General features: G+C 33.2%; 1 protein-coding gene across 4 annotated transcripts in view; it reads right to left on the bottom strand.

Moving 5' to 3' along the window:
- The window catches only part of DNAH5 (dynein axonemal heavy chain 5), a 392,301-nt gene that overhangs the window by 224,279 nt on the left and 140,140 nt on the right, over positions 1-27,882 (bottom strand). For all 4 annotated transcript variants that reach the window (XM_074279122.1, XM_074279119.1, XM_074279121.1 and 1 more), the window contains exons 6-12: positions 22,411-22,548; positions 21,183-21,359; positions 18,630-18,743; positions 16,792-16,899; positions 15,555-15,677; positions 14,781-14,996; positions 8,327-8,434 (exon numbers count right to left, since the gene is read on the bottom strand). In XM_074279122.1, coding sequence (XP_074135223.1) covers positions 8,327-8,434; positions 14,781-14,996; positions 15,555-15,677; positions 16,792-16,899; positions 18,630-18,743; positions 21,183-21,359; positions 22,411-22,548 — 984 coding nt within the window. The remainder of the gene's footprint in view (positions 1-8,326; positions 8,435-14,780; positions 14,997-15,554; positions 15,678-16,791; positions 16,900-18,629; positions 18,744-21,182; positions 21,360-22,410; positions 22,549-27,882) is intronic.

Here is a 27,882-nt window from a genome sequence, read left to right as displayed (position 1 = left end):
TTTTAAAGTGCCAAATGTCTACTAATCAATGATGCCAATCACAATTTTTATCAAAATCCTTTAAACTATAATAGAGCAAATAATCCTTAATACAGTTCACTGAGATCACTTTGTGCTTGATGCCATGCTCTATTACCTACTGGGCTGCTGGGCACTGATAGGGAATGAGGTGACAGCCAGGAAAAAATAATTATTTAGATTTAGAGAAGCTCTATGGAAGCGAATTTTGGAATCAAAAAGCCCAGACTAATGCGTAATGTAAGAAGGCACTTGTCCTTGTGAACAGCTTCTGTGAAAATCTTATAAAGAAATGTCAGGTCCATCCTGAATCATAGTTTGTCTCATCTACTCATACCATTTGTAAAGAAGTTATAAAAGAAGAAAGAAAGAAGGGAAGAGAAAAAGATTCAAACAAACAAAAAAAAAAATCCAGAGATAGAGATAGACAAACAGAGAAACAGAGAAAGAGATTAATCAAAAATAACCTATGGTTGAATCAAATAATTGGGCTGTTTCTATTTTGTTTATTCTGTGCCACAGAATAGAATAATTAGAAAATATGTTGACAGAGAGCTTATCTCAAATATATCATTTTACCCAGTGCAAGGAATTTCCATTCCAATGGAAGAGACAAGGTGGTATGAACAAGGTATACACAAAGTAGATGTAAGGCATGCTTAGAAAGAAAGTGTATGTATGTATGTATGTACGTACTAGGGAGATACCAAAAAGAAAAAAGAAAACTTACTGCAGTAAGTAAAATTTAAACCAAATCTTGAAGGAAGCCAAGAAAAGTAAAAGGCATAGGTGAGCAGGCAGAATATTCCAAGAGGACAGGTAATGCAAAAATACAGGGGAAAAAAATGAAATGTCCTCTTCAAGGAAATCCAAGAAGACCTGTGTTGCTAGAACCAAGAGTGTATGAAGAAAAATAAAGTGAGGCAACTGGAAAGAATATATAACACTAATGAGCTGATTAAGAAGACAATTATTAGTGCATGGTCGTGAAAATATATGAATTCTTCTATGATGGGTGAGGTAGCATCTTGAAAGTCCAGTTGTATAGGATAAGGCATAATAGTTATGTAATGGTTATTACTAATATCTTTTTGAGAAAGTCATAAAAGTTATGAGGTTGACTTAAAATCAATTTTGGAGGATTCGATTCCTTCCTTTCTCATATTAAGATTTAATGAACACAGATTGCTCAAATGTGTGGTATGGGGAAGGGCAACCAAAGAGTCATTCGATATTAGCAGTAGTTAGTTCTACAGAAGAAACTTCTCATTTGGATGCACAAGCTTCTCCAATGTCGAAGATTATTAAGATAACAGCTGTTAGAGAAATAAAGGAGCCAATAGAAGATAAAACGTTTCATGCTGTATAGGCATCTGGGTAGTCTGAGTATCATCAAGACATGCCCAAAAGACCTAGGAAGTGTTGAGGGGAAAAAAGGTTATGTTAACTCCTACAATATAATAGAGAAATGGATTTTTGCTCATAAGTCATTAATATAACCTGTGAAGAGAGGGAATCAGTGGACAAAGCCTCCTATGATTGTGAACACAGTGCCTATGGACATAACGTGAGCTACTACATATGTGTCATGAAGGATAATGTCTAGGGATGAGTTAGCAAGAACGATTCCTGTAAGACCCCCAATTGTAAAAAGGAAAATGAAAGCTAAGGCTCATAGTATTGCTGGGGATCATTTAATATTCCCTCCATGTAGTGTAGCTAGTCAGCTAAAAACTTTAACGCTGGTAGAGATAGCGATGATTATTGTAGCTGATGTAAAATATGCTCGTGTGTCTACATCTAGACCAATAGTAAACATGTGGTGAGTTCATACAATGAAACCTAGGAATCCAACGGATATCATTGCTCATATATAGCCAAAAGGTTCTTTTGTACCCCAGTTATAATTTGAAGAACACCAAAAGCAAACAAAAATAGTATTTCATCCTGGGAAACGAAGAGCTACTGAGTTCATAGATGGGAGGGAAGGGAGGAGAGAATATGTTCACACATTTTAGAAAAAAATCACATTGACAACTAAATGGAGAATTGATTTAAATGAGGAGAGACTGAGACAGGGAGGCTAATGAGAAGGCTAAAGCAACAGTCAGATGAAAAATGACAAGGGCCTAAACTAGTGCTACAATTATATGAGTTGAGAAGAGGACATAGGTAAGAAATATGATGAAGATGGAAATGGAAAGATTGGGTAACAGTTTGGAAAATGTAAATGTGTAAAAGAAAGGAATCAAGGGTGACTAAGATGGAGAATATAGGTGACTAGGAGAATGGTGGTGCCATTAGAAGTAAATGGGAAGTTAGAAAAAGAAAAAGAATTGGACAAAATGATAAGGAGTTCACGAAGTCCAATTTAATAGAGGGGAGAGAAAAAGACTGAAAGAGGTCTTAAATTCCTTTTTGGAAGTGTTGGATTTCACAGGGTTTTAAATAAAAATGACTAGAAAAACAGTACCTTTGGATTTTGAAGGAAATTCAATTTAGTAGGGGAGAAGTTTTAAATGAGGAGTATAGTTCAGTTGTAGCTGCATGAGTTTGATAGAGAAATAAAAGTTAACTTCAAGTCATTTCAGATAGATCTGTCTAAGTTGTAGTTGAAAATGTTCTCCTTTGATTTTAATATAACATCACTCTCTTCTGCCTCTCCTCCTGTCTGTTTAATCAACTCCTAGGTTTCCTTTGCTGTATTCATCAGCTGCTACATAGCATGAATATTCCCTAGGGATTTATTCTAGGCCCTCTTCTCTCTCTTCAAAATATTATCAGCTCCCAAGGGCTTCAGTATTATCTCTAAGCAGATAATCAATCAACCTTTACCTATATCCTGAATTCCAGTCTCTCCATAAGTTCTCTTCCACTCAGTTACTCAATATGTCTAAAGCACATCTCTGACCACAGTCAATAACTTGTTTCAAAGTCTACAATGGCTCCTCATTGATGATAGGATAAAATACATACTCCTTAGCCTAGCATTTGAAGCTCTCCATAGTTTGGTTTCCACCTACCTATACAAATTAATACTTGTCCCTTCTACAAATCTTATATTCTAACAAAACTATTCTATTTATCACTCCCAACTCAATATTCTATCTCCATTCTCCATTCATTCATCTCCCTCTCTGAAACCTTCTTTTTTTCAAGACTCAGAGGGAACTACTTCTTCCATAAACCTTTTGCTTGATTTCTCCTATCCCAACTTTAGTGCTCTTTCCCATCTCAGTTTTCTTTATCCTATACTTATATGAATCTGAATTATATCTCATATCACTAAAGTAAAATGCAAGAACCTTGAAAGCAATGGTTCTTGAACATTTAACCCAATGCCTGATACATGGTAGATAATTCGTAAAAATGTATTGAATTTAAATCAGTGTAAGAATAGGGTTCGACCACTACATAGAATTCCCAATCCCTTTATTTTTGTCTGCCTACATTTGGGATTTCCTTCATAAGCTAATTGTACACTATTTCAAAGTCTGATTCTTTTCGTACAGCAAAACAACTATTTGAACATGTATACATATATTGCATTTAATTTGTACTTTAACATATTTAACATGTATTGGTCAACCTGCCATGGGGGCGGGAAAAGGAGGGGAAAAATTAGAACAAAAGGTTTGGCAATTGCCAATGTTGTAAAATTACCCATGCATATATCTGGTAAGTAAAAACTATTAAATAAAAAAAATTAAAAAGAATAGAGTTGGAGATATTTGTGGGAGGAAATAAATAAGATATCTTCAGTGGAGGCCCTAAATGGAAAGCTCTCTAGCCCAATTACTGCCTCAATGTGCCTGGGATAATTTTCTACTTTTACCATTCAAGTAAACTTTTCTACCAAAAATTTCATCTGTAGAATAGGCCTTTGAAATCAAATTTTTCTGATTCTAAGATTACTTCAATGTCTTACTCAATGTTATTGAACTGAGCCTGCCTTTTTGCTTTCCCTTATACTTTGTCTGTTCCTCTGATGCTGAGTGAAATGAGCAGAACCAGAAGATCACTGTACACTTCAACAACAATACTGTATGAAGATGTATTCTGATGGAAGTGGAAATCTTCAACATAAAGAAGATCCAACTCACTTCCAGCTGATCAATGATGGACAGAAACAACTACACCCAGAGAAGGAACACTGGGAAGTGAATGTAAATTGTTAGCACTACTGTCCATCTACCCAGATTACTTATACCTTCGGAATCCAATACTTAACATGCAACAAGAAAATTGGATTTACACACATATATTATATCTAGGTTATACTGTAACACATGTAAAATGTATGAGATTGCCTGTCATCTAGGGGAGGGAGTAGAGGGAGGGAGGGGAAAATCTGGCAAAATGAATACAAGGAATAATGTTATAAAAAAATGACTCATGCATATATACTGTCAAAAAATGTATAATTATAAAATTAATAAAATAAAAAAATATATTTTGTCTGTTCCTAATTGCTTGCTCAGCCATCTGCCTAATATTTTGCTTTCATAGTACCTGACAAAAAATATTCACTATTAAACAATTTCTTGTCATTTTAATTTATTCTCCAAGGGAGTTCTTTTGTCTATCTAGTTTTTATCCACTGTGTTTTTCTGATTTATTATATTGGTATATGCTTGGACAACTCATTGTAGATCCCCTGACCACTAATGTGTGGATATATATAAAAAAACACTATTTTATGTTTTAGGCTTTGCTATTATTTGTAATTGGTCCTCTTCTGTGTCCACTTCCCCAACATTCACCTTAGCCCACTGTTTTAGACCTGTCCCTAGCCCAAAGAATCCTTAATAATTTTGGGAGAAAAGAAAGGACATTTTCTCCAAAGACAATCATTCATATAAAAGTAATATGTGAAGCTAAAAAATGAATAAGGTCTCTAAGGGAAAGAGAAGACTAAATTTGGGGAATGCTCACAACTAGTACAGGAGAGAAGCCAGAGATGACAAATAAGAGTCACATGGGTAGAAAGATTCAATATAGTCAAAGGATGATCTATTTCCATTACTTTTATAAAGATGGATAATAGAAGTCTCTTTGAATTCCTGGGGATAGCCTCCTTTTGCCATATAATTCAAAAATTTTCAGTCAGCTTTTGTATGATCAATGGACCTTCCACCTTATAAATCTCAGGTGGGATAGAATCAGCACTAGACACTTTGCCACAAGAGAGGAATCTAATGGTTGCATTTGAAACCTTTTCTTCAGTTGGAAATTTGCCTAGAGAGAGACGGATTTTAATGGCTTCAGAATTGATTGACAGGCTTTGGGGAACACTATGAAAGTATTTAGCCTAAATCTCCAGAATCATGCCCTTATCACTGATCAGTGTGACTCCATCAGCACTGAGTAGCTGAAGTGCACCATAAGTCTTTAAGCCAAAAACAATCTTCAGGATCTCTTAAAAATGCTTATTATCATCATAAAACTAAATTTCACTGGCTTTCTTACTAGGCTAAGAATCCTTTATCCTTCCAAGCTTTGCTTGTATTTTACCTTTCATGGAGTTAAATGTTACCTTCTTAGAGATGGATAAATTATCCTGCTGGTAACTTTTTAGAGGTCTCGTTTTTTTCATTTAATAGCTTCTGAATTTTCCCACCATATTTATCAAATTAACCTTGACATTTGTCGAGTGCTCTTACCAGATGAGTAAATATGATGCTGTACAACAAATCTCTGAAAGTTTCCCACACCTTTTCTCCTCCACTGTTGCCAATTGTATGCTTACTCAACATCCCTTCAAAATTAGTAACAAACTGTTCCCACTCAGAGAAGTATTCTAATCTGTTGATATGAACTCTTTTGGCAATCATATTACCTTGAGACTGTCATTTTTGTCATTTTGTTTGAATATTTGGCTTGGAGAGGACAAGATATTTACAACATTGATGAAGAGGGTATCCAGATTTTCACAAAATTTTTTTTACCTCATTAGGTTTTGTCATGGTGGGGGCATAAGCACTGTTGATAGTGGCATGGCATTTTCTTGCAAGTGACAATCCCATTGTCACGAGCCTGTAATTTATTCATTTTGATAGTCATACATATTTGTTGACTAAGTTAGTTTTGATTCCAAAACTAATGTCAGCTTCAAGATATTTTCCTCCACTGCCGCCACTTCAAAAAACCATGTATACAGCTTTGACTTCAATAAACTAACTTTCATTTGCTATCCTTGATTCACTCAGGGTCACTTTTTGGATATTATATGTGCTAAATTCCCTTGAAATAAGAGCAGTTCAGATATTCTGGATTTTGGGTGGTCTATAAATGTATGCACATTCCATATATTGATGGTGATTAAAATCATATTTGCAGAAGTTTTTGTATATTTTTTGTGTTTTAATCACATGGTGAGATCCCTGCCGGCCTCAATAAAGGCCAGAGTTGAGTAAGCAGACAATTTTTAGAGAACCATTTCTAGCCCTTTCCTTACACCAAGAGGTAAGCAGTATGGTCTTTAAAAGACTGCTCAGACATGCAGGGAGTTTCCAAATCCTACTGCTGCTTCCTGTGAGAAAATAACTCTATGCCCTGGTCCAGTGATATAACAGGTGACTACAATTCCCAGGGTACCTGCACCTGCCACTTTGTCACTTGCCTTTCGCCACAGGATTTTGATATATGTAAAAATGGATTTAAAAAATTGGTATGGGTGAAATATTTTGATTTGTACATAAATTTGGATTTAAGTGAGGCAGAGTTGCATGAAATTGTTGGCCTGACACAGTCCTATTGCAGGATAGAATCAAGACTAGTGATGGCTTGAGATGCACTGAATGACCTTGGGTGTCTTCAAAGTCTAGCCAAGTTCTAACTGTTCCATAGCACGCACTTTGGCCTTCACAACCTTGAGAATAAATTGTTCTTATTCTACCATGCCATGAAGGAAAGTCTTCACACAACAGGGGTAGATTCCCCTCCTTCCAATTCACCAACAGGTTTGAGATCCCTCAATTACCCTCAATCTGATTTAGCCTATCTGCTGAAATGGTTTGCCTGTGCATGGCCACTGCATATGTCACAGCTTCTTGGAGCCACAGGTAAAAGTTAGATCAGGTACACAAAGGTGTAAAGCAGTCCTTAAAATGGCTCAGCAGCCCTCACTCCAGAGGTACCAGTCTTCTGACCACAGCCTATACCTTCACCTAAACAATCAATAAATGTAAGCATTTATTCTATTGACTCAGTCTTAAAAATATTTGTTTCATTAGGACCAAATCTATTATTCTATTGTTGTAGAGTTCCCTATGAGGAAGTAACTCCCTCTACCAATGCATATGGCATCCCCCTCATGAGAGTTTCTCATGAGGTGCAAGGGTTAAATGACTTACCTACATACATTATATATCAAAGATGGGAATTGAACACAAATCTTCCCATTCCAAAATCAGTCACCATCCATTAGAGGATGATGCTTCTCATAATATGAGCATAAAAATAATGAAAGAAAAACAGTGGAATATTCACTAGCTCTGAAATCTAATCTCATTTTTGATGTGTGTGACCTCAAGTAAGTCACCTTAATTTTGGACTTCATTTTCCCTATATGTTTTAGAAAGGATTTAGACTAGAGATGGCCTCCAGGGTACCTTCCAGTCCCACTTTTATGTAATTGTGATCTATGATTGTATGATACAATGAATATTGATTCTTAGGAAGGAGACTGCTATTGTGTCTCACTTTTCCTTAGAGACATATGAATCAGCACATGTGAATGAAATAGCTAGGACAAAGGAGGAGTAACTGTCAAAAGAAATAGAAGGAATTTTTAAAATATATAGTAAGAACGTATTTTCTAACTTCTAATAGAATGAAATGACTCTCTCCTTGAACAGAGTAAATTTAATTCAAATCAGTCATTTCTGGAGGGCAGGGATGGCACTGAAGAGGGTTCTTCCCTCTACCATCTAAAATATGTATTGATTGCACCATTATGAAGGCAGAAGATAAAACTTGCTTCATTACTGCAAATATTTGATTCAAATAGAAAGTAAATTTGTGCATGTTATTTATTTCAATAAAGTTGAACTTTTTAGAACTTAGAAAATGGAAATTTCTCTTCCTGTTTTGCAATAGAGTTATTAAAAATCATTATCCAAAGCTATATTTATGACCCTTTAATCCATGAGAAAGAGCACTCAATTATTAATCTGAAATCAAAAAACATTTCACCTCTATAATGAAGATACTTCTTCCTTCTGAATCCCTAATGATTAGCAGTCTTATACAGATGAGGAAAAAATAAACATAAGAATGTCAATAAGAATTTCATCATACAACTTACATGAAGGTCATTAGTCTCTTTGCAGAATTCTTCATAATCCTGATCAAAATCAGTTTTCCGATGGTCTAAGAAATTATATTCTTTTTTCTTTATGGTGGCAACAATACTCTAAAATATTTACAAAAGAAAGAAAGCTCTGGTAAAGCCACAGTAAAACTTTAAAAATAGATATTCTCTTGTCTAGAAGACTTACACTTGTTTAACCCATATTGGATTACTTGCTGTCTATGGTGGAGAGAGAAGGGAGGGAGAAAAATTTGGAATACAAGGTTTTACAGGCACAAATGTTGAAAACTATCTTTACATATATTTTAAAAAATTAAAAGTAGATAATGAATGAAGATTTTACAAATCAGCTCCAAATTTCTCTCTTAACATGATATTTAGGGGCATATTATTATACAAATAGTAATATACTACTTTTTATGACACCAATATACTACTTTTTACATATAGCTATTAGATTCATAAAATATTTTAATATGTATAAAGTTCATTCTTAAACTTTGTAAAAATTTAGATTCATTTTTTAAATTATAAAATAAAATTTAAATTGTATCAGTTGCAAGAAATGGGCTAATTTTAAGCACCATGTGAAAATAATTGCAAAAATAAAAATTCAGTGTGAAAAAATCTACTTGCAGTCTTTGAAAAAAAATTGAATACAAACAATATTTCAGAGAATTCACAGCAACACAAGAGAAAATATGGCCCCCAGAAAAGGCCAAATAATCACAGCTAAGTATGAGATATTCTTTGAAGTTTCAAATGTCTTGAATAAAATTCAAATCTACAATCTACCACATGAAGAGTTCTTAAGATTCATGACCTCCTTTTGTTTCTGCACAGCTGTAGTTTATGCAAATGAAAGTATGAATTAAGCAATATCTTTCATCAGGAGTACTAATCTCAGAAGTTATGCTTCCTCTGAATAATGAATTGTAATTCTTTGTGATCATCTTTGTGTTTTACTTTTTCTCATTTAATAGTATGTTATTTTTTCCAATTACAGATAAAGATAGGTTTCAAAATTCATTTTATAAGATTTTGAGTTACAAATTTTTCTAATTTTTTATCCCTTCCTCTCTCCCCAAGATAGGAAGCAGTGTGATATAAGTTATACACATGCAATGTTGACTACATTTCCACATTAATCATGTAAAAGAAGAATCAGAATTAAAGGGAAAAATAAGAAGAAAAAAACTAATAAAAAAGTGAAAATATTATGCTTTGTTCTGCATTCAGATTCCATAGTTCTTTCTCTGGATGTAGATGGCATTTTCTATTATGAGTCTTTTGGAATTATCTTAGATCATTGTATTCCTGAGAAAGTTGATCACAGTTAATCATAGCACAATGTTTCTGTTACTATGTATAATCTTCTGTTGCTGCTCATTTCATTCAACATCAGTTCATGGAAGTCTTTCCAAGTTTTTTTTTTAATCTGCCTATTCATCATTTCTTATAAACAAGAATATTCCCTTACATTAATATGCCATAATTTGTCCAGCCATTTCCCAATTAGTGAGCATCCCTTAAATTTCTAATTCTTAGCCAAAACAAAAATAGATGCTCTACATATTTTTGAACATGTGTATAATTTTCCCTTTTTTGTGATCTCTTTGGAAAACAGACCTAGTAGTGGTATTACTGTATTGAAGAGTATGAACAGTTTTATAACCCATTCAAATTGTCCTTCCAAAATGGTTGGATGGAAAAGGACTCACATATGCAATATGTTTGTAGCAGCACTTTTTTGTGATGTCCATGAATTGGGAAATGACTAATTAATTTGTGGTGTATGGCTATAATGGAGTACTATTGTTCTATAAGAAGTAATGAGCAGACTGATTTCAGAAAAGCTTGGCATAACTGATTTTGAGTGTAGAAAGCAGAACCAAGAGAACATTGTACACAGTAACGGCAAGATTCTGTGATGATCAACTATAATAGACTTAACTCTTCTCAGCAATACAAGATCCAAGACAAATCCAAAAGACTTGTGATGGAAAATGCTATTCACATCCAGAAAAAGAACTATGAAGATGGAATACAAAGCAAAGCATATTATTTTCACTTTTTTTGTTTTTTCTTTCTCACATTTTTCCTTTTTGTTCTAATTTTTCTTTCACAATATTACTTATGTAGAAATATGTTTGAAATGAAATGAAATGAAACTTTTATCAAATTGTTTGCTGTCTTGGGGAGGGTAAAGGGAAAAGAGACAGAGAGAAAAATTTGGAACTCAAAATCTTACAAAAACGAAATGTTGAAAACTATCTTTGCATGCAATCAGAAAAAAAAATCCTATTAAGAGATGGGGTGTGGAGAATGATTGGATCAGTTTACAACTCCATGAACCATGCATCAGAGTTCTAATTTTCCCACATCTTTTCCAACATTTATTATTTTTCTCTTCTGTCATATTAGCCAATCTGAGAGGAATAAGATGGTATCTCAGAGTTGTTTTAATCTGCATTTGTCTAATCAAAAGTGATTGAGAACTTTTTATATGCATATAGATACCTTTAATTTCTTCATCTGAAACCTGTCTGCCCCTATCTTTTGACTACTTTTCAAATAGGGAATGATTTAAGTCTTATAAAATTGACTCAGTTATCTTCATATTTAAGAAATGAGGCCTTTATCAAAAATGTTGGCTGTAAAGTTTTCTTCCCAACTTTTTACTTCCTTTCTAATCTTGGCTACACTGGTTTTGATTGAAAAAATGGTTTTGAATGTGCAAAAACAGTTTTAATAAAATCAAAAGTGCATTTCATAATATACTCTATCTCTTGTTTTCATCATAAATTCTTTCCTTCTCCACAGATATGATGGGTAAAATATTATTTGTTCTTTCGATTTGCTTGTGGCATACCATTTATGACTAAATCATGTACTATTTTGACCTTATCTTGGTATTAGGTATGAAATATTGCTATATGCCTAGTTCCTGCCATTTTGTTTTCTAGTTTTCTCAGCAGTTTTTGTCAAACAATCAATTCTTATCCCACAAGTCAGAATCTTTGGATTTTTTGCAACAGTAAATTACTATAGTCATTGTACCTAATCTATTCTTTCTTGGATAGCTAATCTATTACACTAATCCATCATTGTATTTCTTATCCAAAACTAAATACTTTTGATGATCTCTACGTTTTAGATCTGGTACAACTGGGCCTCCTTTTTTGCATTTTTTCGTTAATTCATTTGATATTACTGTCCTTTTGTTCTTCCAGGTCAATTTTGTTATTTTTTTCCTGCCTTATAAAATAATTTTGGTAATTTGATAGGTATGGCACTGAATTAGTAAATTAATTGCAATAGGATTTTCACTTTTATTATATTAATTCAACCTATCCATGAACAATTGATAGTTTTCCAATTGTTTAAAACTGACTTTATTTTAGTAAAAAAAAATTAATTGTGTTCATATGGTTCTTGAATTTGTCTTGGCAGGTAGATTATCAAATATTTTATAATGTCTACAGTTATTTTAAATGGTTTTTTTCCTTTATATTTCTTATTGCTGGGCTTTGTTGACAATATATAAAAATTACTTATGTGGGTTCATTTTAGATCCAGAAACTTTGCAAACATTTTTAATTATTTCAAATATTTTTAGTTGATTCTTTAGGATTATGAATGAGTCTACTGTCATATTATCTACAAAGAGTGATAGTTTTCTTTTTCTTCTCTTATAATTAAAACTGATATTTTTAGTAAAATATTGAATAGCAATGGGAATAATAGGCAACCTTGTTTCACCCCTGATCTTATTGGGAAAGTTCTTAATTTGTCCCCATTACATATAATATTTGTTGATAAGTTTAGACAGATATTATTCTATTTATTCTTGTGATGGGTGCTTTATTTGTCAAAAGCTTTTTCTGCAACTTGAGATAATCATGTTATTTCTGTTAGGGGGCATAGTCCCAAGATTCTTGTACTGGGGACCAGGGGTCTGTCTGCTCACTGACTTTTTGTGGCAATGTCTCAGGTGTTGGCACTTTGCCTACTGAACTGAATAGCCGGTCCTAGACATACCTGTTGTGCCAAGGTTCTGGGATTGGTAGTTTGTCTTCTGTATTAGAACCAGAGGCCTCACAGCAAGCCTGTTTTGCCACTGGTCTGCTGAGTTAGGACTATAGGGTTTCATTTGCTGATCTGTGCTATGGCTAAGAGACTTGCCCAATATTCACTGCATTGGGCTATGCTCCCCCTTTACTCATATGAGACAGCTTTCCCAAAGTCCTTCTAAGTTATCTTAAGCTAGAAATTTTTTACCCCATTTTTTTTATGTTATGTAACTCCAGAATGTGTTTAGAGATTTAATTTAATGTTACTTCTGAAGGAAACTGAGGAAAGCTCTCACAACTTTCTAGTTATTCTTTGCCTTCTTGATTCTGCCCCATGATCATTCTTAAACATGCTCTAAGTCATACCCCAACAACAAAAAAAAAAAACCCAAACTTGACATGGCTTTAGAATCTTTATAAGCAATAGTTTGCCTTCTACTACAGTCTACCTTTAAAGCTCATTTCACTTTAAAAATCAGGCACAATCTCTCAGTAAATAAAATATGAATTCTCTGAATTGAGGTTCCAATTTAAGTTAACCTATTCCAATAAGTCCTGCAATTATAGAATTATACCTTATATTAATAAAAATTACTTTCTCCCTAAAGATCATCTAAAGTTAGAGTCATAGTACTATGACTACAGAAGCTGAAGTGACTTTCAAAGGTCACAGTGAGTTGATTGCAAAAAAAAAAAAGTAAGTATAGGAAAAGGTCATATTTTAATAAAAGGATAATTATTTTACATTTTATCTATTTTTTTCATAATCCAACTTTCAGCTAGGTTGAACAGCAGTTAAAAATCAAAATGAAATTACAAGAAAGAATGACACTCATTGAAATACAAGAATATATCTATTTGAATAGGTCTATTTGAAAAAGCTTTTGACTACAAAATAAGAAATGAATTAACACCATTGACTCAAATTATCACCCTTTTTAAAAGAAGTTTAATAATGTAAAATAAACCACACAACCAAGACTCCAAAATAACCTGAAATTTCCTCAGCTAATACATGCCAAATGGCAGCCAAAGATAATACTTTTTAGAATACAAATTCACTTGAAAATGTTATCAAAAAGGTAGATTATGAATACTATCTCTATTTTTTTAAATTAAAAAAAAACAGGCAGTCTAATGGAAGGGAAGATGAGAACCTACAGAAAATATTATGTGAGAGTTAAACCAAATCCTTTATAGAAGAGACGAGAAAGAAAACAAATAGACATAAAATATAAAATGTATTTGATCACTTCTACTGAAACTTATTCTCATCACTGGTAATTGTTAAATCAATACACCTTCCTTCTTAACACCTCAGTACCCAATTTTAAAGGCACTTAAGTAGTGTCTTTCAGTTCACCTAAAGGAGAGGAAAATTCCAAATGAATGGCAAATATTATCAGTGGCACTATTAAAAAAAGAAAAGATTAAAAAGACTTAAGTACCAATGAGTTCATAGTTCCTACTTTCTTATTTTTCTAAACCCATTATGAAAATGATTTACGTGCATATCAAGTGTCTTTCATAAAAATAAGGAAAGAAAAATATAAATTATTTCCATTTTTCTACAATGGGTACATTCATAGTCACCAATCTAATCTAAGACAAACACAATTAGGAAGACCAATGTGTTATAATAAAAACCTAATACATTCCAAAATAAAGAAAAAATTATTTTTAATAAGCACTGTTACTTTCCTTCAGCCATTAGACCTACCACAAAGCAATGAAGCATTTTATTTGCAAAGTACACAAAATAATTTATAATTTTATTCTATGTTATTGTATTTGTTTTAAATATTAAAAAAGAAAGACAAAACTAAAAAACTAAACTAGTTAACAATAATACCAGTTAGCCCTGAAGTCAGGAGGACCTGAGTTCAAATCTGGTCTCAGACATTTAACACTTCATAACTGTGTGATCCTGGGCAAGTCATTTAACCCCAATTACCTCAGCAAAATAATAATGCGAGTTTAAAAAACAACAGCATCATAGTTTGGCAGAGCTTTTTCTGGATAAGCAACCATTTGGTAATCTTATGGAAAAGCTATCACATGCTTTAAAGAAGTCATAATGGGGAGGAGAGAGGGGAGTTGGGAGAGGTATGCTTTATTTTTAATACCAAAGAAAACCTATTTTTTCCTAAATAATATAATATACAATAAACTATAAGATTTCACCCACAAACATGAATAAATATATCAACACTATTGTTAAATACCATTCGGATTCCTTCTCTTTTCTACAATAGGCAAATTATATAAATATCTTATTTCTTTTAAATTGCCCTTCAAATTATTTAAGTTGATAAAATATTTAACAATAATTAATAATCAGTCCAGATGGCAAAATTGATTTCTGAAGTACATACCTGGAATTTGGTTGCCAAAATTTCTAGCCCTTCAATTTTAGAATCTTCAAGAACCGAATATCTTGTAATAGTAGAGAAAATGCCCATGATCTTGGCAAGACGTCGATGAAAAGTCTCAAATTTTCCAAAAATATACATCTCACTGAATTCAAATTGCTTTTCATTTGGGTTCTGTTCTAGCTTTTGTTTTTTCTTTTGAAAACAATTCTGATATTCCTAGATATCAAAAACCAAAAAAATTAAAATGAGAAAAAGTAGCATGAGAGGTACAATAAATTTGTTACATTATTTTTTTAAAGAAGATAACAAAATTAGAGTTTACAAAAACTTCTTGGGAAAGCTAAAAGTATTGGCATTAATAATATTAAAGTTACTCATCTATGTATAAATCAATATGCCAGGACATACATAAAAATTAAGTATAGGGTGAATTCATAGCCTAAAATGGGTTTTGGATAAGGGCAATAAGAACATAAGAGAGTACTCTTTTGTGGGAGTTTCCAAGATTGCACCTTATGCTTGTTAGCTCTGAGTTTGCAGTCTTAGGCCTTGGAATATACTTACTAAACATATATAGGTATGTGTTTATTTAATTTAATTCTATCTTTATCTCTTCTTTCCTTAATACTATGTATATACTCCTTGAGGGTCGAGACTGTTAGATTTTTATCTTTGTATCTTTAATGCTTACCAAATAACCTATACTCAGAAGCCACATAATAAATTCCTATTGAATTAAATTCTCTTAGTCTTACTTACTGAGCTGTAGATTACCTGTTTCAGTTTAATAGCAGATAATATTTTTTCCATAACTACATCTTGAGGCTGATCCCAGATGGTGGCAGTTCCATTGTTAGTAATATAAACTTTACATGCAGTTATCATCTGATTTGTCACCTTGAATTTTAAGGGGAAAAGATGATAGTTTAAAAATAAAAGGACTATTTCAACAGAAGAGAATACTGATATCTCTAGAATTCCTTCTTAGACTAAGATGCTATGACATTGTACTTTAGATGTGTGTTGTTTGTTCTTTTATTAACTTTATGAATAAGCACATTATCAACACGCAGGTGACAACAAAGGAGTCCATGTTAGAGGTAACCAGAATCTGAGTTTAGAAAGATCTGCTACTGAGTCAAGAAAACTTTAAGGTTTCCTTTTAGAATAATGGGGGAAAGTAATAACTGTTAAGGATCAATGGAAGTAGCAATATCTCTTAAAAGACATAGAAATAGACCATTCTGGGGTAGCAGAGGGAGGAAGGAGTACATAAAGAAAAGATAATAGTCCTAATTTAAGACTTGGTTCATATATCAATACTTCAAATGTTTCTATATTCTTACAAAAGAACAATACAAATTAGGAATAACAATAATGCCACCAAACTTTTTGAGAGTCAGGAAATAATGTTTAAAAACGTGTGTGTATGTATGTGTGAGCGAGAGACAGACAGACAGACAGACAGAGAGATAGAGACAGAGAGACAGAGAGACAGAAAGAGACAGAGAGAGAGAGAGAGAGAATTGTAATTATTTCTTTATAGGCTGGACAGTTTCCATTGACTTTTGTTTTTATTATTATTACTATCCTAAAATTACCAAGCAAACAATTGTGATGTTAAATAAACCAAGAACTCTAAAGCATGAAATATGAAGCAGGAAGTGGCAATTTAATATAATTTTTATTGAAATATCTCAAAGGAAAATTAAATAATGTCCCAAATATCATATAAGAGTTTCTAAAACATAATTTTATATATTATAAATATCAAAATAATTAACAGAACATTTGGTGTTAGAATTGTTTAATTAAATTTTCCTTAGATCAGTCTTACTGTTATTTTACTAAAAGTTCAATATTTTTATTTTAGACACTTGATATAATTAAGCTCTTTTTTAATAGCAGACTACATGGGTGTTGAATACTATCAGTGTAATAACCTTTTCATTGAAACTATGTCTTTTAAAAAGAAAATCAGAATGATCCTAATCCTCTAATGAGTACTCACCTTTACAAACAAAGATGTTATTTTTTCAGAGGTATTATAATAACAAGATATGTTGTAAATCATTTTAATTGCATTGATCAGTATAGGAATTGTATCAATTATGGATACCTGAAAGATACCAGGTAAGAGTGGAGGAAGAAAAAACAGTTTTAATAGAAATCTAATACTTTTCAAAACAAGTTTTCCATAGGACATTACAATTAATTTCCATTAATACTATTCAATGCTCCTTTACTAAAGTGTTCTTCCAAAACCTTGTCAGTGTAGAGGTAACCTTGAGATTTCAAAGGTTATGATCATGGAGGAAATAAGTTTAGAACAAGCTTCCACTGTTGGGCCAAAAATAAACTGTATGTGTTATTCAAAGATCAGTCGAATCACCTAAATAAATTGCATCACCTTTCATTTATACTACTGTAAACCTTCTAACTAGCATTCACCTTATTTCTTCTTAAGCTACTATTCACTTTCCTTATGACCTCTATTCTCTTTATCCTAAAACATGATCCCAGCTCTAACTTCATTCTCCTCCCTTTCTAATCTCAACATATTGATAAATCATTTCAACTATCCACTATTTACTAGGAATTAAATAAATTTGGGAGGGGTTTCTGACCAAAGCAGAAAGGATTTCTATTTACATTCAATCTGAATTAATCTGGACCCAAACAAATGGGGCTTGGTTTGGGACTTATTGGTAGCCAATGAGAATCTTAGTGGTTTGGGTTTAAGCATGGTCCTTAAGAAAGATTCTTAAGAAAGATCCTTAATAAAGTAGATTCTTTGTTTTAGTTGCTACCTAGCATCAATCACTGAATGGGTGCAGCCTCACAAACTGAGACCTGCTGAAGACCTTAACTTAAAAAGACCAGTCTCCCATTTCATTCAGGGCCTTCTCCCTTCATCTTTATCTATAGCTGACTACTGGACCCAGATGGCTCTGGAGGGGAAAGTGACCTAGCACAGCCCTCCCTTACCGAAATCCAAATGACTTGCATGTCATAGCATCACCTCCCTGATATCATGATCCTCTTCAAGAGTTCAGGACAAACAATAATCTACTATGAATTAATGTATGAATATGTTATTTTCTTTGTTTATTTTTAGAGCAGTTATAAAGCACTTAGCAAATCCAAAACACTATGCTAACTGCCAAGGAAAGTTGAGAAGTAAAGCAGCCCCTTTTCTCAAAGAGTTCATATTCCTTGGCTTATTGTTGATCATTTTACCAACCCTGTTGTATTCCTACAATATACAGCTAAAGGCACAATACAAAAGACATATAACTATTTGTCCTCCAGTGAAAATAGCATTAATTCTTCTTAAAGGAATTGAGGAACATAACAATTAATATTCTCCATAAGGGTTCTTTGGGGCAAGCACTTAATAACTATTTCATGAGTGAATAAAACAAATTGGTTAATGAATTTTCCCTGAAACTATACAAAATGGGATCTTAGAAAATTCACTGAGGTCACTGAGATGTCATGTTCTTTTTAAGATCATTGTGCTGTGTGTCAAAGCTAGAAGCTGAACCCACTTCTTCCTGATTCTACTGCTGATCTATGCATTACTCAAAACTGAATTTAAACACATATCACTTAGTATAAATTACTTTTAAAAATGGAAACATTGTGTGTATGTACTTTATATTCATTTAAAATACAATATTAAATAGCTAAATTCCTAGGCAGAGAGTTTTGTTTGTTTTTCCCTAGAAGACAAAATTAATTTTTAAAGAACTGCCTATAAAACTTGTGACCTGGAAATCTGTATTCATTGCAGTTAGTATAAGAAATTTTATCTCTTGAATAAATAAGAAAAAGTGCTTTACTTACAGGGTCACCATTGTATAAGGGGTCACAGCATTTTTCAAGTGTGTACAAAAATTTGACATTGTCCTTGGCTTCATTAGCTGCATCAGTAATATGAGAATCCAGCTCCCGCCAAGTCTAAGCATAAGCCACAAAAAAAAAAAAAAAAAAAAAAAAAATCATGAGGACATCAATAAAGAAAAATCTAATATCACTGTTGCTATGGAAATCATTTCATTGTAATTTCCTTGTATCAGCATGCCAGTTTGTTCTACTCTACTCAAGGACTAAACTCAGAACGGTGAAGAACTTTTCCATAATGATAAACAAATTAGGCATTTGGACCATGTTTAGAAAGGAAACTTTACTGAGACATTTTATGTTAAACATACCATTTGGGAATACACCATGATCTGCTCGGTGAAAAAAATGATTGCATGATTATTCTATAGAACTCTACAGAACAGCAGTGATGAGCAAAACACAAAAAGAAAACTCATACTTGGACATTTTTTGCTCATTCTCTCATATCTGCAACTCTTCTATAAGCTTAAGATTAAAATATGTGGGCACAGAACTTCAACAAAGAGTTATATCCTATCCCAAAACAAAGTTAATAAGCTCTATTAGCTTCTCAGAATCTATAGCTCTGATGCTCATTTTAATACTAATGGGAGTTATGTGCACAAATAGAGAAGCAAATAGTTACTTGTGTGTGCATCTGTGAGTGCAGCTGAGTTCCTAGTTTGGTGATACAGAATTGCTTACTTTTGCTTCATAGCCCTTCTGTTCTTGCTTGAACAGTTTGTACAATGACACTTTAATTCCAGGAGACATACTGTCAGAAGAACACGGCCATATAGTATGCATTGTGTTTTTACATCTCTTCATGATGCTATGCAGCAAATTCACCATATGCTTCTTTAAATATTCTATTTCTTCTTTCTTACTTTCTGAGTTAATTTGCAAAGCCCCAATTTTTATTGTGTTTACTACTTATCACTATTTTTTTTCACAAATAGGAATATATTAACATGGAGTACTTTACTGAGAATTATCTCCTTTCCTATATATGTGTATACATTCTATCAAACAATAGTTGGTAAAAAAAAAAATCTCAATTTTGAAAGACTAGAGAAAGAAATTGATCTCTCTATGTTTCCCTCATCATTGCGGTAAAAACTAGGATGAGAAAAAAAATAGACAGCCTCCCATATCTTCTAGCACATAAACTGATTGACTTTCAATGAGTGAAAATAAACTATCATACCATGAGTACAGCTTGCAAACATGGACTAAATGCTAAAATAGTACTAGACCCTTTCAAAAACCATCTCTTCTGTCCATTCTACTTTAACCTATCCCAACATATCTTTCTCTCTTCCCTTGATGGCCCAGCATCTTCTAGAAGCAAAAGATGTGCTTGCATCTAATCCTTACTAGGATCATTTTAGGATGATCCCAAGAATGGAATTGCTAGCACTCATTCTCTTTTCTGTGTATATCCATTTTATAGTATTTTCTCAGTACTGAGTAAAGCACACCCCACATATAAACTGATACTTAATAAATTCTGCTGATAATGTTGGTGCCTATAGTAATAAATGACATCAACATATTATAAAATTATTTGTATCCTATTATGAGTTCCAATTTGTATTATATAGGAAACATGCATATATTGGCTAGGGTATATATATATATATATATATATATATATATATATATATATATATATATATATATATATATATATATATAAAATGGAAAGAATATTAATCACGCAAATAACAATAATATATGTTACATATACACTGAGTCAATAACTTCCACTTTATAATCTTTTCTCTACATGTCTAATGACTTCATGTTCTTTTCTATGATCTTTTTTTAAGGCTGAATATCCCCATCTCATCCAGGCTGTAAGTGTAGGGATAAGCCAACCCTATTTGTAATCTGCAGGAAACTTTGATCTGCTCTGTTTCTGATTGAATCGATTTGTCTTTCCTAAGAAACTCAACCTGCTTACCAAGAGTTCACTATATTTATGTCAAACTTGGTGAGGTTGCCTAATACCATAGAATTCCAGATCTTAAGAGGTCTGTCAATCTTAGCCTCAGTGATAGCAGGGATTATAGGTGAGTGCCACCATGCTAAACTAGAATCCTAATTAATAGAAAACACAAAAGATGGACAAATAATTCAATTTGAAAAATTATCCATTTCTATTTTATAAATAGGCAGTTAGGTGGAACCTTAGATACAATGCCAGATCTGGACTCAGGAAGACCCCTCTCCCTGAGGTAAATCTGGTCTTAGACATTTACTAGCTCTGTGACTCTGGACAAATCATTTAACTCTGTTTGCCTCAATTAATTCACCTATAAAATTAGTTAGAAAAGGAAATGGTTCAACCCTGTTTGCCTCAGTTAATTCACCTATAAAATTAGTTAGAAAAGGAAATGGTTCAGTATCTTTGCCAAAAACTCCCAAATGGGATCACAAAGAGTTGAACATGACTCTTAATAATTGAACAACAACAAATTCTATAAATGAGAAAAAAAAACAGCTGAGAACCTTCAAAAGTTTTGATTTTGCAGCAGCAAGCACTCCCAACACTGCCTTCACATCCGGGCCTTTCAGTTGATCTAAAAGGTAGTTAAATTTGCAAAGTCTCTTCTTCCAGTAATCTAGTTCTGCTCTTGGCCCAAGGTCATCTGCTTCTGTCCGGAGTTGATTGTTTTCAGCAAGAACCTTTAATTAGATAAGGAATATCTTACATATAAAATGGAACAAACTGATTAAAATGGATACTATATAGACATATATTTATGTAATAGATAAATGTTAACATTAGTATGATGTGGATGACAGCCGTTCACTAAAGTGTCAATAATGCAGTCTTGAAATAAAAGAAACAAGAATCACTAAACCATAAAATCATTTAACAGCCATTAGATGTTTCTAATAATATGCATTAGTTTCCAAATCTTGGTCAAGAAAACATATGAATAGTTAGGTGTAGAGGGCCACAGATAGTCAGGAACCCTAGGTGAGGTATAAGACTCTTTGGTCCAGTAAAATAAACCCTGCTGACAGTGTCTGGTTTGGCTCCCCATCCCCCACTAAGGGCTCTCAGCCTTCCTAAGAAGTCAGGAGTTGTGACAACTTGTGTTGTAATTAAAGTAGAGTTTTATCAAGTGGCAAAGAAACATCTGCATACAATAGCAAGTTGTTTATGTGATCCCGAATGTGCAGTACATAGTTAGCACATGCACAGTGTGCTGTATTTATTTAAGGATATTAGGGGAATATAAAGCTGAGAGAATTTGGAATAAATGAACTCCATGTTTGACCATCCATGTGATTCCTGCCTCTGCACTCCTCACCTACAATCAAGGATTTAGCTGGTACCAAGATCCTCCAGAGAGCTAGTCCAGACATTACAGTTAGGAAAAAAAATTATTTGGAGACTACAAACATAACTTCAACTATCTCTTGACAAAGTAAGGTATCTTGGTACTTTCAGAAAAAAACCTCTGCAGCTCTCTAAGTATATGCATAAATATGGATGTTTATTCTCTTTCTTACAATGTCCTATTTTATGCTTTTAATTTAATACTAAGGAAAAATAAATTGAATCTTTCCTTTTTTATCATATAAGGACCATTAGTGGTTAAAAAAATCTATTTTTAAAAGAACTTAAGTTATTGTATAATGATATAAATAACTTATCTAATCTATGTTTTGAGGTATTGTTTTAGAACTATAGACTCTGGAAATGTTCTGTACATCTGAAAATTACCTGTTCTGTTTGTTTGATCCACACTTTCATGCAGCCTTCTATTTTTTCCAAGGTCTCACTGTTGTTAGCTGTAGATATATAATCCACAGGGTCTTTCAAAGTTTTTAAATCAAATATTTCACATTTTTGGAGATTTACCTGCACAAAAAGAGAAATGAAATATGATCTCAAAAGAAAAATTTCTTTGTGAAAAGCAGAATGACATAGTAGATAAAGATTCAGCCCTTGGAGCCAGGAATACCAGTGTTTGAGTAGTACCTCAGACAAATGCTGGCCTGTGTGACCTTGGGCAAATAAGCCACTCAACCTTTTAGTGCTTTAGACAACCTTGAAGGCCATGACTTTGCAGAGAAGATCATGATCTGCATCGATTAAGGGAATTTCCTATACCAATGAAGTCTCAGACCCCTTCCCACTTCCTTTTTTTTTTAAGATTAGATGCATCTTGTGGTCCAGAATGAACCAACAATCCTAATATATTACAAAATAAAAAAGAGTTGAAAAAGGTTTACAGGCTCAGAAATCTCTTTTGATTTAACAATCTATCTCCTTAAGGTTGGGGTATAACTGTCTAGCCACATTCTGATAGCATCTCAAACCAAAAAAGCTTCTATGTGAGTTTTACTTCAATGAGGAGGAAAACTGCTATGTTAAGGAAAAGGAAAAATAAAATGGCCACGGCTTCCAGGCTTTCAGCTAAAATGAAATTTCATGCAACATGTTTCTGTACTTTCAATGTTTGCTTTCTATCATTATTAAAGATAATTTCTAAAAAACTTTCCCAAAAAGAATTGTCTGGTAGTTTCACTGGAAATGTATATTATTAAAATTCAATTTTCAAAACTTAAATTTTTTGGAATTGGAATTTTCCCACTTTACTTTGTATGCTAAATATAGAGCAATTTAAAGTCAGTGCTCCTTTAAAAGGTCTAACAATACTGATTTATTCATTAAGGTCTATGAGGCAGTATGTGCTAGTGGAGAGGAAGTGGTCCATAGAGTCAGGACGATCCTGCCTCCAAGAACAGGGACACAGTTAATTTTGATTATAACATAAGTAAAATGGAGAAAATTCTGGCTCTGGATATATGACTATAGTTAAGTTACTTACTGTGATAAGATCTTGAGTTGCTCAACAGTAAAATAAATTGGTTGAACTAAATAGCCTCTAAGGTTACTTCCAGATCCAAATCTATTATCCTATGATACTGGCCGAGTCTGTTAGAAAAAGTTACTTAATCTTTCAATTCCATCGCCAAATCTTAAAGACTATAAACTTTAAAATGGAGACTAACCTGGATTTGTAGAATGAGTAATTTTTCAAAAAAATGAAAAGCCAAGATCTACTGTCATTTTACCATGAGAATCTCCAAGGGACTTGATTAGTACAACATGTTTAAATAACTGCAAAGATCTGTTACATGCTTTCTTGGTCCTATTTAATTTGTTAATGTAATCTCAGTTTACTAAAACCTTCAATTAAATCAGATAATTAAAAGAACATTAAGAATGAAACCAAAAATAAGACAATAACAAAGGGAAATTTTTTTAAATCTATCACAATTATTGACAGATAACTTACTCTTTTGAGAAAAGATTTTTAATAGTTTATAATATACATAGACAAAAAATGAAAAAAATAAAGTAAAAGTGGGAAAAACAGCTGGAGCAAAGCAAACACACACAGAGTGGGTCTCTGCTGGAAATCAGACAATTTTGAGGGGACTGAGGAATTGATTCTTCAGAAATTCTTTCTATCTCCATAAAATCTTCACTAAAATAATCTACATAGGTTTCTACAACATAGTTAAGAGGAAACAGGCCTTTCAAAAAAAAAAAACATTCTCCAGCAGACTACATCTTTACAGTTGACCAAAAGGTTCAGAGAATGTAAGATTCCACTGTTATTACTGTTTATTGACATTTAAAAATAAGAATTCCCTTTTAAAGCTCCTAAGATAGCCAGCAAGATATCATCCATATCTATCTGTATATGTGTATGTATATATAAATCAAACAAGATTCTTAGAATACAACAGAAACAATTTTATTCAATGAATCTGTGATTAAAAACATCAAGTAAGATTTTAAACAGCATGATGTATCTTAGCCAAGAAACATATTATTATCACAAATTACATCCCATATACAATCCATTTTAGATAATGTCATTTCAGATATTCTAGTTTGTAGATGAAATTTTTCTGATTGCATTGTCCCAGAACATTGCAAAATCTCATAAATTAGAAACATACTCAATCAAGAGAATTCCATCTTAACAAATGGAATATAAATTAACAAGTAGATGGAGAATGCCCATTTGCTAGAAAATTATGTAAACTTGGATAAAAAACCTAAAGAGATGACACATTGGTATATGATCATTGTGAATAACCAATGAGTTGAGCCCAGAATTTAACAAATGGAGACTAATAACAATGGCTCTAAAAACACATTAAAGGTTAAATGATGTTGAATATATTCTGTTTGAGGAAGTAAGGGAGGGTATAACATATTTTAGAAGAATCATTGTCCAAAATGATTAATCTGCTTAAAAGGGTTTTGGAAGGTTGAAGGTAGCGTGTGTGTGTGTGTGTGTGTGTGTGTGTGTGTGTGTGTTCTGTTTGCATTTAAGGAAACAAACTCCAAGACAATAATTTTGTAGAAGCTAAGCAGAGCCAATTGAGCAAATAAAGGAAGGAATGTGGCTGAATTGTATAAAAGAAACTTTCATGAAATGAGTGTTTTTTCTTCCAATTCATAGTGTATCTTCCCTGAATGCTAAGCTTTAAACTAGAGTCATCAACTGCTTATTCATCTCCTACTTAGAATTTTGTTCATTTGTTGATTTGGTTACATGGTTTTACTGGCAACCATATTATATTCATTCTTTCAGACAAAGACTTGAGCCACTCCTTCCTCCCCTACCGTTGTTGTTTCCTTCTGTCCCTGTTAATTGGTCCCTATTGGCTAGCAAATGATGCAGGGTTGACTACACAACTCTGGCAACAGAGATCTAATAGTATTGTCTCACTTCAAACCACAACCTACTTACCACAACTCACTTAAACTTGGAGTCAAAATTACCTAAGAGAGGACTTCTTAGAGACTGATTTCTCTCTGAGAGTATCTCAATCACTGCAAAATAAATTTTTTTCTACTCTGCTCCTACTCCAGTAAGGCCTCTAGATTCCTGGAGGTAGGGAGGACAGAGGAGGCCATTAGCTTTATGGCTAAATAGAAACTGTTTATGGACCCCCTACCTTCAGGAATTTCCCACAGTCTGAGCCAAGGTAGTCTTTGTTAAAACCTACCTTATAGGAGCAATCCTCTATTGACACTCCTACTTCATTAGAAACAATCCCTTTGTTAGCCATTGTGGGTTCTGCCTACAGCTCAAGAAGAACCATGAGGTTGTTCTTTAATCCCAAATTACTAATTACTGATTCACCAACTCAGATAGAAAAAGAGGTTAGAGCAAAAAAATATCACTTCACTCCAGATACAAGACCAGGACTTGTCATGGAATACCCCTGCCTTCTGGGATATGTTTTTAGAAGGCCTGGTCATATCTATCTATGGTGAATTGGTCTGGGTAGAGGTACCCATCAAATTGCCATACATTATTAAGTACCATGTCCATATCTAATCCTTCTTTAAATCAAACCCAAAGATCTACTACCCCTTTCCCCTTTGAATTTTCTCCTAGCATACCTACTCAATTCATGATAAGGATAAGCCTGTATAACACAGAAGATACCAAGTCTAGCACAACTAAGCACTCAGGCCGTGTAAGACCCATTGAGAAACTACATCAGGATAAAGACCACAGATCTGATTAGTCAAAGATATAACAGCAAAGAAAGCCATTTTTAAAATCCAAAATTTCAATTTCTAATTTCCAATTCTGACATGTATTAGCTGTGTGACTAGGCAAAACACTTAACCTCTCACTGCCCCAGAAAATTCACTGAAACCACAAGTTACAGAGAAACTACCAAGCCACAATAGAAGGGAAATAGTCTCCTTATAATGAATTTCTTATATTGATAAAATCACAGGTCTAAACAAATACACAGACATATATACATAAAATACACAAACACATATATGCATACATGTGGTATGTGTATGTATTTATATATATATAATTATACACACACATTGGCACACTACCCCATAATATATCTAGGTCAAAAAATCCCTATAGTCCTTTCAGAGTCAGAGAACCTTTGTTCCCGTTTGATTATGAATTCTTTAAGACCATGAATGTGTTGGGACTTTGTGTTTGATTAGTTTTTTTCCCAGAGCTTAGCACAGAGCCTGAAACATAGTTAGTGCTTAATAAATACTTGTTAATTTGACAGGTTCAAATTCTTCCTCTGACATTACCAAATCATTTGACTTCAATAGGTCTGCTGTAAAATGAGGGAATTGGACAAGACAGCATCTAAGATCCCTTACAATTCCTAATTAATTATCCTATGACCCTCAGAATCCATATATCCATATTAATATCTATTTTGGTGGACTTTGGGTGCAGGATAGGGTGAGGTGTTCTGTAAACTTTGTATGCTCAGTTTTTTAAAGACAAATTTCATATCTATTGGTAACAGTCAAAACAATAAAATGGTTATCTGTCCTCTAGATTCAGTAGACCAAATCCCCCTGGACCAAAGTAAGTGGGCACTGAGAAGGCTTACCCTTAATTTGTACAATCTATGCTTTCCCTTTTCCCCATAATGCTAGATGTCAGTTGATTAGCAGAATACAAAACCATTTTGTGGAACTCAGATGAGGTCATGATTAGCCCCTAGCACTGTCATAAGCATTTACTCTAGCAGACATGCTGCTTTATTGATGCTCCTTTGCTTCTTTCTCAGTATCAAGTCTCTGGAGATCTTTTCAGTACTGTAAAGGCAAAGAAGTTAACCCACATAAGCTGTGCAATTGCTGCAGGCTTGAAAGAATCCGTTTTAATTGGCCAGATGCACTTGTTGGTTTGGTCAGAGATTGTAATTCTGCACAAAATTATAAAAAATAACTAGAAATGGCCAATGCATGCCCTCCACATCACCCTCACTAGCCCAATACTATTTCAACTATGCAAAAAATTAAAGGATTTGTCCTAAACATTATTATCATCTGGGACTAATAGAAACTAACACTGAAAACTGATTGTTAAATTAGCCAACAAGGAGGGGGGGATTATACTCACTGAATCAGATCTGTGAGGCATATACAATTTGTTCCAAGGAGGGTAAAGTGAAGAATAGAAGATAGCTTTCCAGAGCCACTATGATCTGTATAAATATTGGGTTATGCCTTTTACCTTACACAGCAACCCTTGCAGTTTTCCAAAGGTTAATTAACTTAAGATTTAATGGTTAATGGACTCAGCTGGTGGGTAGTAGTCTATCTTAATGTTAAACACCATGATCACATATTTCTACCACCACACTCCCAACAACA

This window comes from Sminthopsis crassicaudata, chromosome 1 (genome assembly GCF_048593235.1).
Source record: "Sminthopsis crassicaudata isolate SCR6 chromosome 1, ASM4859323v1, whole genome shotgun sequence".
Taxonomy (NCBI): Eukaryota; Metazoa; Chordata; class Mammalia; order Dasyuromorphia; family Dasyuridae; genus Sminthopsis; species Sminthopsis crassicaudata.
Note: the sequence above shows the minus strand (reverse complement) of the source record. Positions and strands in the feature narration are given on the sequence as shown.